Source organism: Bradysia coprophila, chromosome X, assembly GCF_014529535.1.
Source record: "Bradysia coprophila strain Holo2 chromosome X, BU_Bcop_v1, whole genome shotgun sequence".
NCBI classification, from domain to species: domain Eukaryota; kingdom Metazoa; phylum Arthropoda; class Insecta; order Diptera; family Sciaridae; genus Bradysia; species Bradysia coprophila.
This window is the reverse complement of record NC_050737.1, coordinates 2,935,044-2,947,931: the sequence shown is the minus strand read 5'-3', so window position 1 is coordinate 2,947,931 and position 12,888 is coordinate 2,935,044. Positions and strand designations below refer to the sequence as shown.

Genomic DNA, 12,888 nt, shown 5'->3' with positions numbered 1-12,888 from the left:
TTAAGATGTATATATAGTTGTTCGTTCGTTCGTTTCATTAATTAATTCAATTGTTCATTCATAATTCATATTATGGTCAACACTGTGACATTTTGCACATTTGGTTGTCCAATATAACATAAAACCAGGTGGCTGACAAGGGAAACCCGTACGATTAAGTGCGTTGTTCAATATTGGTAACTTAGTACGAAGAACCTATTCTTATATCGCGATTGACACACCACTTTCGATTATATTAAAAGAATTCGACAGAATATTTCATTTTAGCTAAAGTTGAAAATATTCAGAATTTATCTAAACTCAGCCGATTTATACACGAAAATTTCTGTGCGCAAATATAATATTTTACTAGGAATGTAAAGTGGCGTTACCCTCCTTAGGGAAAAGTCTTTAATAAATATTATGCACCTGTGTCCAAATGTTTATTGTGACGAGTTAGTCGAGTTAGTGATTGTGATCCTAAGCCGAATGAGCGGTAATGTATAATACGAGTGGAAATCATTTTATATTTCGTATCACGGTGAGTAAACGTACCTCGGGCTGAAGGTCTTGGACACATTTACTCATCTGGATACGAAATATCAAGTTATTTGCTTGATATAGTGATGGGCTATGCCTAATGCATATAACCTATATAAGTTTTGCATGAAAATTATGAGCATATTCACTAACTGTAGATAAGATCTTGTTGCTAACACGTTAGTAAGTGGGGGTTCGTTGCCGAACTTGCTTCACTAAATTCTAGTACGCAAAACAACTAACTAGTTACCAAAATAGTTGTTTCTGCATTTGGTCTGTTTTTTTCATATTCGGTGTAAACAGGTCCAAAGTGAGGGTATGTCGAGGCGTGCATTCACCTCGTGACCGCCAAAGTCAAAATGTTAAACTTTTAGATCTTTGTGTACCGTAAAAATGCAGTTTGTCAAAAACCACCCAGGACAGACAATTTTCTGTATTTCTGTGTAGGAGTCCCTTGGAAATTGTTTTTTATACCTTACGGTAATAATATTTTGAAAAATTTAAAGGGCTACGAATGTCGGAGATTGAGAGATCTTCGAGTGAAGTATAGGCCTTGGGGAGTAATGTCCACACGAATCAAGCAATGAAAGTATGATAAATTTTCTCTAAGCACTACTATCTCTCCGCCGAACTCTTCCTCAAAACTGACTACTGGCTGCGTTAACTGAACTCACCCAATCACGTGCCAGCCTCTTGATCACAAATGTTGGCAGATGAACCAATATTTTATTGTACGTTCAAGCAGAAATTTAAGCATGACGAGCACTTCTAAAACTATTTAAAGGTGATTTTTTGTATATCTAAGTTTTCATCAAAAGTGCTGTCACACGCGGCACATTTAATAAAATTCAATTGCTATGTTTATGGAAATAGAAGAAAAATCTTAACGATTCCTACGTCCATAAAAATTTATAGAAATATTATATTCAAATTGAAAAATTATCAATTCAACTCATCGGCTGTTTCACAATCGTAAAATATTCCATGTTCGACCCATATTCGTTCGCGTACAGAATTGTACATTCAAGTGAATGATGTGAGTAAGTATAATTACACCAGAGGTTTTAAAATTAAATTCAAAAACGCTTTCTTATAATCGTCGAGATAATCTCACAAATAATTTCAATAAGATCCGGAAAATCGAAGTTCCTACATTTTTGTGAAGATTAAAAATTGATGGTTTCATCGAGTTGGTAATTTTTTTTTATTGAAACGGAACTTCTCTTAAGATTTTAAGTAAATTAAACGAAGTGCTCATGGAATATGCCACTTTACACAAAAACGTTTTATTGAGTGGAGAAGAGAAAAACATGTTAGGCATTAAGTTAGCCAGACACAACAAGTAGTTCCACGTGGACAGTCAGTCGCTTCTGTATGTTGTATTTTTTCCGGACATTTTTCTGTTTTGGTGCACTGTCCGCCGATACTTCTACAAGGTACTTCTTGTTTGGCGCAATCGCATGCCTCGCACCCACATCCTTTTAATTATTTAATATTCATCTTTTTAAACAAATCAACCAACTAATTAACTAAAAACAAACGTCATTACCAGCAAAGCAATTCGTAGTAAAGGCTGCGATAGTTATTAAAACCATTGCAAAACGGAATAGAGCTGTACTCATCTTTACAGCACCAATTAAACTTTACAACTGAATTACTATATCTCTCTTACATGGCTATTTATGTCACCCTTGACCGATTTCCGGATTATTTTATTTAACACGGCGTCAAATGCAAGACACGATTTATTTTTATTATAGTTTTTTGTTTTTGAAAATTAATTTCGGTGGCCAGTCGAGTGTGGCGACATTGACGGCGATGCGCCGATTTTGTCTTAATAACATCCACAAACAGTGCAGATGCAGGTAGATAAATAGGAGGATTTTTATGAGTTTGTTGTTGTTGGTTTCGTAGTCCTTAATAGTTATTTGTTCAACGAGGGAAGAATAGTTGGAAATCATATTTGTAGGGTGTTGCAATTCACCCGAGAAAATGCAATTTCCAACTTTTCCCGAGTTAAATACAACGTTTTTCACAACAAAGGCTTCTGAAGTTTCAACGGAGGGGAGAAAATTATTATTTTCTCGCCTGTGTTGTGAAAATTTATTAGATTCATAGATTAATTATAGGATATTTTAACATAGCCCAATCCATACAAGGTGTATACGTATACCGATGGCGAAGCCCGAACTGTCACGGGAAAGGTGTAATGGCATCACTGTGAAGTCAGAGATGTAACGGTAGGCCTGAGATGTCAGAACTTTGAAGTCGGATATGTGACGTCATTGCGATAAAGTCAGACTAAAATCAGAATGGTGACGTATATGAAATTTGAAGTTAGAGATGTGACAGGCAGATGGACACCTCCACTGTTTCGATAAAGCAATTATTGCTACTTAACAAGGAGGCAAATTCCAGTGCCATAAAACGATTTTCTCGAAACGCATATCACATTGAGGTCTATTGAGGTCCATAACAAACTTGTGTTATTCGTTCAATATGTCAGCAAAATCTTTTCTGCAAGCATTTTTAAAATTTTAATTTAATCTTCATAAACAACTCGAAGAAAATTCTTATTCTGATGTGTGTACATCTTGTCTATTTCGTCAGTTGAATTGCGCTGCATGTGTTCATAATATTCCCGACTTTTATCGATAGATCTCGAAATCGTAAAGACCGTACAGAACACAGATGATTCGATGATACTTCAATATTAATTGATTAAGTTTACAGTAACACAGTCCTGACAATCTTAAAACGAATATATTGAATTCGTGTTCGATAAAACCATGAATAAGTCACGTCTCATCTCCATCATAAAAAGAAATATTTTTATGCTCAAATTCAATTGAAACGAAATAAATTTTATGCATAATTTTACTTCTTGCTATTTCGCATTCACAAGGTGTGTTTGTTATTTCTTAAAAAAAAAAAATTGTCGTTCAGGCTTATATATTGTTTTGTTCCATTTCATTTTTATTTTGATGACTTATTTAATGGTGTACAAAATGGTTTCATTCATGGCATTAATTAAATTATCGAACATACACATATTGTTATAGGTAAAAAGTTATATGAATAAAATATTGTAGCAATAAGAAATATATGCTATAAAGAGTCTAGAGTCATACCACCATTGATAAATGTTTTATTTTTTTTAATAAATGGAATTGTTTGTTTTCGTCTGTTGTTTTAAGTTTTATTTATTTACTTATTGTCTTTTTATGTTTTGAACAATTCTATTTTATCTATAGGTGAATAAGAATGACAATGCAATTACAAACAACATGTTATTGGTAGTTTGTAATGGTTAACATGCGGAAATGTACTATCACAATTTCTTGATCTATGTAATAGGTTGAGAATTTTATGTTAGGACATACCTTTATATTTGTGGCTTTTTTTCTCCGTTCGCGGTAATAGGGCTTGGGTATGCTTAAACATTTTTATGATAAAGTTACAACGTTAAAGTTATTGTCGGAGATTGACATATATTTTAAATGTTTTTTTTTTTACTTCTTGTTAGTAAACAAGAAAGTTAAAACTATAACATATCGTTATTGTAATGCTTCATATTGTTTGTTTTCAATTGTTATATACCAATTCTTCGAATATGAAATTTATAAATTTCTTGGAACAGGTCATAAGTACGAAAGTATGACATACAAAAAAAAAAACTTAAACTTGTCTCGAAAGAGTTTACAATGGTAACGAGTTCTAACTTTGATCGAAAGCTTACTAAGCTGCATTGTCTTTGATTGCCAATTAGATTCGGCTGCATGTTCATGATTTCGATATGACCAAAATTCGAGATTCATGATTCCAATTTCACTAAAATTTTAGTTTGGCATAGTAAATGGGCTGTCAGCAGAAACGGAACGATTTCTGACAAAAATGGTTCCACTCTTAGAAAATTATAGGGATTGTTAGAATATCTGTTTTGAAGCAGACAAATTGTTTTTCAAATAAACATGTTTTGGTCGAAGTTTTGATACCACTCATAGCTAATAGAACATCCATAAAACCCGTTTTTGATGAGTTTTAGTTGGGTTTTCTCTTTATGGATTGCAATCCTATTTTAATTGAAACTGTGGGAAATATCCATCCCCTGTGAGTTTTGTCCTCTTTTTTTAAGAAAGTTTCTTTTCTTCACTAATTCTAGTCGAGTCGACATAACACCCGTATCTGGTTGGATTCTAAATAAAATTTGATGGTACGATTTAGAATATTTATTTATTTTCCGTTTTAGTTCGGCTTCCTTTCATAGTTTAGAAGAGTTTCTCGCGTTCTCTCTCTCTCTCTCTCTCTCTCTCTCTCTCTCTCTCTCTCTCTCTCTCTCTTATAGCTGACGGAGTTTGTGATCGCAACATACAGTTACAATACATTTCTCTTACGTGTTGTCCACGCGAACACAACACTAACCCAACCGAATCTAACCGAAGAATTTTAACAGATATTTCTAAAATAATATTTGTTCGCTGTGAAAAATAGAAATAGCTGCGACAAAATAAAAAATGATCGCGGGAAAAATAAAATTATTGGATCACCATCCCGCTATTCCGCGATTGATTTCTTTCTTTTTTGTGAGAATCCCATTTTCCTTTACAAAATGTTATTTTTCAGCAATCATCTACAATCATTTTCCATGTGAGCAGTTTTATTACACGCCAAAAAATATTATAGGCAAGGTTCTCAAAAATGAATTTTTAAACTCATTGAAATGATAGACAAAACAATCAGCGATGTTTATTGAGCAAAAGTAGTAGATTATGAAATGGACTCATTCAGAATTATCGGAACTTTTGAATTTGAGGTAAAATCTTGGAATTTCAGTTGTGGCCAGGGCCTATTTTTGGGAAATCGATTTTCCACAATTTGCCATAATTTGCTAATGGCAAAATCTAGCAAATTTTAGAAAATATTGGAAAATTTTGGCAAATTGCGGAAAATTTTAGCAAATTTAGGAAATCAATTTCCCAAAAATAGGCCCTGGTTGTGGCCCTTATTTAAACTTTCTATTCAGACCCCTTCGATTACTAATATTTATCATTGGGGTTACAATCTACATTGTGTTGCATATTAAAGTTACCAGTGGACTTTGGGTTTGGACTAATTGTTTTTTTTTTTAACAAATTTTAATTCTCAGAAATTTGTAACTTTTATGTGAACAACAATCCTCAGACCTCTTTATCAGACACAACTATAAATCTATTATAACGTAACGTTCCATGCATTAATATCTGTGGATGTATATTTTCAATCATGGCAAGAAAATCGTCCTAGGGGTAATAATAGTTTTGCTCGTCATTAAGAGTACATGAATGAACAAATATGTCGTTAAGTAGTATATAGTTGGTCTCAGCAGTAATTATACTAAATCAAAACCAGCGCAAAGTAATTTAAAACTTACGTTTGACCGTGAAAGACAATGCTGAAATTTACTGTATCAATCGAAATGTTATAATACCGAACAGTTTCGTTCTTCACAACATTCAAGTGAAAATTGCAAAACAATAAAATGAAACATAATATGACGTACAGAGTCTCCATTTCAGCACAATTCATTGTCATCAATGTTGTAAAAAAATGTATATATAAAATTAATGAGCTATTAGCATAAACTCTTTTAGTCATATCATTATTTCGTGTTTGGTTATAAATTCGTAAAGCTTTTTTTTTAAATAAAATATCGTTTGGATATTGCATACTTTATGGCGATATTTTATTTTGTGTGGAAAGTTTGAAGAGTTCATTCCGGTTGAAAATTTAGTATAACTTACAGATAACTTTTGAATTATTCATTTTATCGCTTCGGCGCGGCGTGTGTATTTTGCATATTAATTGCACATTATGTCGCAATAATAATGTACGATTCTGACCCAGGTGTTTCTAACGCGTCCCAGGTCATAAATCATTACGTAATAATCGTAATGTTGATTTTAAAATTTTTAATTAGTTACCCAAGTTATGCATAGCAGTGTTTTTCTCACAATGTGTTGAATATAATATCTCAACAATAAACGCACCGCATATAAGGGGCTGTCCAATAATAACATCCACTATTATTATTTATTATATTTTTAGACACACTTCCTCTCATCGTCGAGTCCAATCAGGGCTTATTTTAAAGAATTTGAATTCTGAAAACTTCTGAAAAAATTTAGAGTTTCAGAATTTTGCAAAATTTTTCCGAAATTTTCAGAATTAAATTTCAGTAAAATAAGCCCCAACTCCAATACCCTTACCATCACGTGTCCCGCTGATATTTTTGTTGATTTTACCTACTGAACAGAGTAGGTTTATATGGTGTAGTGATAACGTAAAACAGGTGAAGGGATAAAGGGATGCAGTTCCTTAAAAATTTCTTCGGACAGTTCGGGATGCAACATTCCAATTACAATAATGTTTTCTGCACGATAATTGTTTTGAATTTTCAGTGTAGTGACTTTGTGTAAATTTCACCTGCAGGTTTCTTGAGAGATTTTCCACAGAGAAAAATAGTGGTGTCTCAAATCGATCAGCATTCTATACACAATATCAATAACCTTCAAAAATTTGATAGGTATAATTTTCATTCAAATTCCATAAATTTCCGCCGTAAGTGCGCTGAAAAAATTCAAAACTGAAATTTTAACGCAACGTTAAATCTCCCCCATTCTTTTGTAAGGAAGAAACTTATTTTCATTAGTTCATTAGTTCCACCGTTTACTCAAAATTCATATTCTATGACGTACTTATATCTACCATGGCAAACAATAACATTAAAACCGCAAGACTAATACGACTATATTGGTATAGAGCGAAAGAGACGTTAAAATGACATTTTCAACGCAATAGTGCTTTATGAACGACCCCATTACACAAAAAAGTTGATAAATTAGTCATACATTGTAATCTAATTTTCCGTTCTTTTCACTTTCAGAGGAAGTTGTTACAAAGAAAAAAACTGAACTCACAACAACCCGTCAAATTGAGACACGTGTAAAACGACAGGTGGTACTTGAAGATGGAAAAGTTGTCCAAGATTCGGGACCAATCGTTGAGACAAACACTACCGAGGACACAGACAAGCAGGAGAGCGAAACAACAGAAGTAAGTTAGAATTTGTATGATCAAACGAAACTAATTTCTTATCCCGTGCAACTTGCATTACAGCGCCGCAAATTGGGCGACGATGCTGTGGACGGACCCGAAGCAATTGAAAATGCACCAGTACATGGTGCATTGGCTAATGTTTCGGGTGGCCTAGTGCGTGCTGTTGTTAGCCGTCCCGATGGTTTGGTGAAGGAGGTGAAAACGAAAACGGTTGTCTCAAGGGAAGAAATTGATGAACGTTTGGAAACCGAAGATGTCAAGATATTGGGTGATTTTTCAGATGAGGTAAGTGTTTTACGTCTTATTCAAACCAGATTGATGCGATCAATCGAATATATCAATCAAAGTGCACTGTACGAAACGTGGAAAAACTAAATCATTCTCTGATCAAGTCATCACCCGGAAACCACAAAACCGAAACAATTTTACTTTACAACATCTTTAACCACGGCCTGGTGTAACTACCATAAAATATTTCTTGCAAAAAATGTTCATGTTAACAAAGAATATCAATTTTGTTCATTTCTAATTGGCCGGTGGCTAAATAAGGTGCTTGAACGACATGAACTTATATTATACTCTCGCAAGGCATAAAGTGTACAACAGATATTACACGATCGACAGTGAGGGCAAGTTGAAAATGTCTTTTCTTTCGATTTTCTCTCTATCCAACGAAATTTAAACGGATAGAGTCGTGTGCATATAATACTTCAAGGTATCTAAAATTATCGCCATATCGATCGAAAACTGTATGTATACACATGCATTATTTATAATAGAGTACCAATCCAGAGGTAATTGGTCACAAAGAACATTATTTTGTTTGTTTTGAAAGTGTTACGTTGATTATGGTTTGTTTGCTTTTAATAAGACATTTTGTGTGAATTTCATTTTCGATTTGAAAGAGGTATATGAAGTAACTCAACATTGAATTTGTAAAGATGGTGATGATAAATGGAGCATTTAATTTAAATTGGGGTCTTTAGAGCAAGAGGAGATAATTCAACAAAAAAATAAATAAATAATTAGACGATTGTTTACGCAAATTACGTAATTCAGTGAAGCTGAAATGTTGTCTTGCTTGATGTATACATTTTTAATTTCACTTTTTCCGGTAGTTTATGAGGAATAATTAGCTATGTCGTTCTGCTGTTACGTTAATCGGACAGATCTAGAGGGAGAAAGTTTTTAACGAATGATAAAAAAACGTTACCCAGACTTTGTGAGAATTAGAGGTGCCAAAAGCATATTATACCATTTACAATAGATTTGGGTGCATGGGTGCAACACATTCGGACGAAATGTTTGATCCTTGGCAACAACTCGTTTACCACTTCTCCTGCACTTCGTACTTTGATATATGGGGTATTCTGAGGGTATTTTTTGCTCGGATGGAACACAGATTGAAATCCTAACTCATATTTAACACGACAGAAATGATTTAGCCCGTGTTAAGTACTAAAAAATATTGCGTTGTAAGTACCGTTTGTAACATTTTTCGCAATTCGTTGCGGTGAGTAAAAGCGCTTTGCCGTGAATAAGAGCAAAGAGTTTGATTATTCCTAAGTATACCACATTAACAGAAAAAGAAGTCCCGTCCGCCCGACAGCTTCAAATTTGAGTACATCTTACCCACATTTGCTTTCTAAGTGAAAGGTAATGGGATTGTGGGAATTGGTTTGAAAATGTGTAGAACAGTGTGAGTCGGAGATACGGTTGACAATTAACTCTTAATTTTTCGTACGTACAATTTTTTCAGAAAGATGCGTGTGGTACGATTTCCACCCTAGGTTTGCGTCTCACATTAGGTATTGTATTTTCTATCTTATATCTCACACTGGTTTTGCGTATCGCATAGAGTAAAGACGGGCTTTACTTTCGTCGTATTACCAACTTTTTTGCACCAAAAAATACGACGATAATGAACGATATGATAGTTTATAATATATGTTTATTATATATGTGTATTATATATGTGTATAATATATGAACAGGATACCGGAGCGGAATATATGAAAAAATGACATAAGAATCGACAAAATACTGAATATTCAGAATTATGCGATTCTGCATATTTCGCATAAAATGAGAATACGATTTTCTCTCTTTCGTTAAATATTGCGAAATATTGTATTCTCAACCGACACTAATGTGTATCCGCCTTAAACGTTTTGCTAAGTAAACAATCCTACTGTGTACTTAAGGTGCTTATCACAACAATCATAACCAGCCTAAATTTAAATCTTCTCTGGAAATATACGATATCCCAAGTTGTCACATTTATATCAAAAATTTTCAAACTAAGTGTTTTCTTCGAAGTCGTATAACATCTGGAAAATTTTCAAACTTCTTAAGAGGGTACAAGGGTTTAGCTTCGGACAAGAACCAAAATTGCGCGAAAAATAGGGCATGTTTAGGAATATAATTCTCAGGATTCAAGAGATGAAATACAACAAAAAGGGGATTAACGGTTAATTTGAATTGAACCTTACTTAACAGAAATGTGTTTTCGCATTTATAAAATTACTTGATTTTCACAATTAAAACACGTCTGCAAGGCAAAAAAAGTTCCACTTTAGGTACATTTTTTCGGCAGTACATCACATAAATTGCTATATCAAAACCGTTCCTTATGTCGCTGACCACGAAAATATGTTTTCGTTTTTAAAATTCCTTTTTGTTTTGACGAAATTAAGTAAAATCAAAAATTTTTCTACGACGGCGCCCATCTTGTTTTCACAGTATTTCGATGTTCCAGATTCTTTTGTTATTGAAGACACAATGAGCATTTCATTTGAATTAAAAGAGGTGGCCCTTAAACCCTTGTACGCTCTTAAATAAGATACGCCAAAAACGTTTTTTTCTTCGATTGTTTTGCATTAATTTGTTCAAAATCACAAATAAAGATACCCGTGTCACATCGTTTGTAGATAACTTAAATTCTAAAATATTTTTCACTTTATAAATTCCCAAAATATGTGATTTGCGCCATTTTCCACACAAATTCCACATAAGGTATTAAGTTTGCCACTTTCATCTTTTCACTCAACCATAGTTCAATGGATTTTTGTTTTAGCAAAAGATTTAAATGGATTGAATTAAATCCTTAATGTACCTAAAATTTTAATTCTACTTTTCCATCGCGTTCTTACAAAGAAAGTCCTGAAGGTACGCTAAGGTACGACTTCTGAGAATCTGGCCATAAAGAACATTATATCAATAATCTCTACCTTTACATTTTCCGAAAGCTTTCTCAAAATTCCGTTCGAGTCCGAAATTAATTTAGTGTCATTCTAAAGTTTGACTTTTCCTCTTGTGAGTGGTGAGCTTATGTAGCTATCAACATAAAAATATGCCAAAGTTTATGCGCATTAATAAAACAAAACAAAAAATTCTCTTTGTAATGCTGACTATTTAATAACAATCTGATAAACACACAAAGGAATCACGCATGCACAACATTAATTCGCAGTGTATTTCAATACACAGTATTGATGAAAAATCAAAAATTTATTGAAAATTTTTTTACGATGCCAACAATACTTGAAAACCATTCAAACCAAGAAAAAGAAGGTGGAGAAGACCAGCATACAAAAATATGTATTTAAAAAAAAAAATCCCCATCGGAACGCACTTCATGCAAACAAAACGATAATAACTTATTTGAATTCATAGGTAGACAAGATATAGTACAGGTCGAATAACAGAGTCAGCTTTTATCCCGATGTGGTATCTGATTTAAATGCAAATAATTAAAACAGATAACATCTTCTAGTTTATAAACCTATTAAGAATAGACGAGCGGTATGTGTGTGTGTCTGTGTATGTTTATTACTAAGGTGGGAGAATATTTTATTTATGTGCCTAACCTCTAATGTTATTCCTGCAGCACCAAATAGACAAGAAAATAGTTCGTTACAATTAAATTAATACCCTTTCACTGGTATTTATGTGTAATGAAATACCTTTCAATGCTACGAAACATCAAAGACGCATTTATTATATCAGATAAGCTTTCACGTTAGATGTTTATAAATGTTCGCACCGTCTACCAGTCTACCTACATATATATAGCATTTCAATATGTTCAATTTCTAAGACAAAAAAGAAAATTATAAAAAGAATACACTGTGAACGAACATCACGAACGTGCAGGCAGAGGGTGTGCTTTATTTTGTTTCGAAAATTCCTTTTAAGTGGTTGTTAATATTTAACAATCTCTTTGAATAACATTGTCGAAATTCCAGTTCCATCTCCAATTAAAATAAAAACGAAACGACGTTTTCTCTGGTAAAAAATAATTAATTGACCACCGAAGCGCTTTACTTAAAGCAGCAAACAAAACAAAACAAAAAGACAACAAAAATGCAGGAATAAAAAAAAACAACGACCTGAACACATATTTTGGGATGGAACGCATAAGAACATGGTGAACACAGAACATAATATATCACTGTTCAGCTCATGTTCATCATTTTAATGTTGTTTAGCGACTTACAAAATTGGCGATATACAAAAGGATGAAGGTGCGCGCTTTGTGTTACACAATTAAATGCCAAAAAGAAAAACGATACAATATTTTCGACGATACTTCAGACACGTCGACATTGTTTCTGGAAACAACTTGTCATCTGCTATCTGCATTGACGACCACAATAATCGATAAACTCTGTCTAGTGTTCTCTTTATATAAGCATCAATGACCCAGATCGGTACTTTCAACAAAATGAAGTAACAGATTCAATTTATAGATGACAAGCCTAGGCCGTTTGTGAAACTTTTTATTTCAGTATTGAAGCTTGCTCTGTCTAAAGTTTTCGAAATGGGAACCCTAGAGGTAAGCAACCTAGTTTCAGATGTCGAAATTCACGACTGTTTCCAGCAACTATTTATTTCTGATAAAACTTTTCACCTGATACAATTTTTCGAAGCTCGAGAACCTAGAAAACATTTGAACGTCGTGAGGAGTCTATCCAATTTTTTTTGTACGCCCATTTTACTCGCCCTCTAGATCTAATTTTCGTGCCGTAAATCAACAAAGACTAAAGGGTTCTGCTTCACCAATAATAACACTGCTAATAACAGCTCATTACTCTTTTATTTGCTGTGGTACTTTCATATATATGCTGAAGACGTTTTTGCGACCTGAGTCTAAATCTCGCTTATATATTAGTATCTCGAACCAATCAACAGATTAATTCGACGATATCATTCCTTAAAAGCAACAGTCATAAGCAATAAACTCTTTTTTATTAAAGAAGAAAAAAATACCAT

General features: G+C 33.4%; 1 protein-coding gene and 1 long non-coding RNA gene across 6 annotated transcripts in view; one reads left to right on the top strand and one right to left on the bottom strand.

The window, feature by feature from the left end:
- Window positions 1–12,888, top strand: part of LOC119083356 — a 111,118-nt gene that overhangs the window by 43,181 nt on the left and 55,049 nt on the right. For all 5 annotated transcript variants that reach the window (XM_037193098.1, XM_037193085.1, XM_037193092.1 and 2 more), the window contains 2 exons: window positions 7,442–7,611; window positions 7,675–7,899. In XM_037193098.1, coding sequence (XP_037048993.1) covers window positions 7,442–7,611; window positions 7,675–7,899 — 395 coding nt within the window. The remainder of the gene's footprint in view (window positions 1–7,441; window positions 7,612–7,674; window positions 7,900–12,888) is intronic.
- Window positions 1,788–2,187, bottom strand: LOC119083399. Its single transcript, XR_005088856.1, has 2 exons — window positions 2,069–2,187; window positions 1,788–1,997 (listed from the first exon to the last, which is right to left on the bottom strand). It is a non-coding gene; the product is annotated as an uncharacterized LOC119083399 (long non-coding RNA).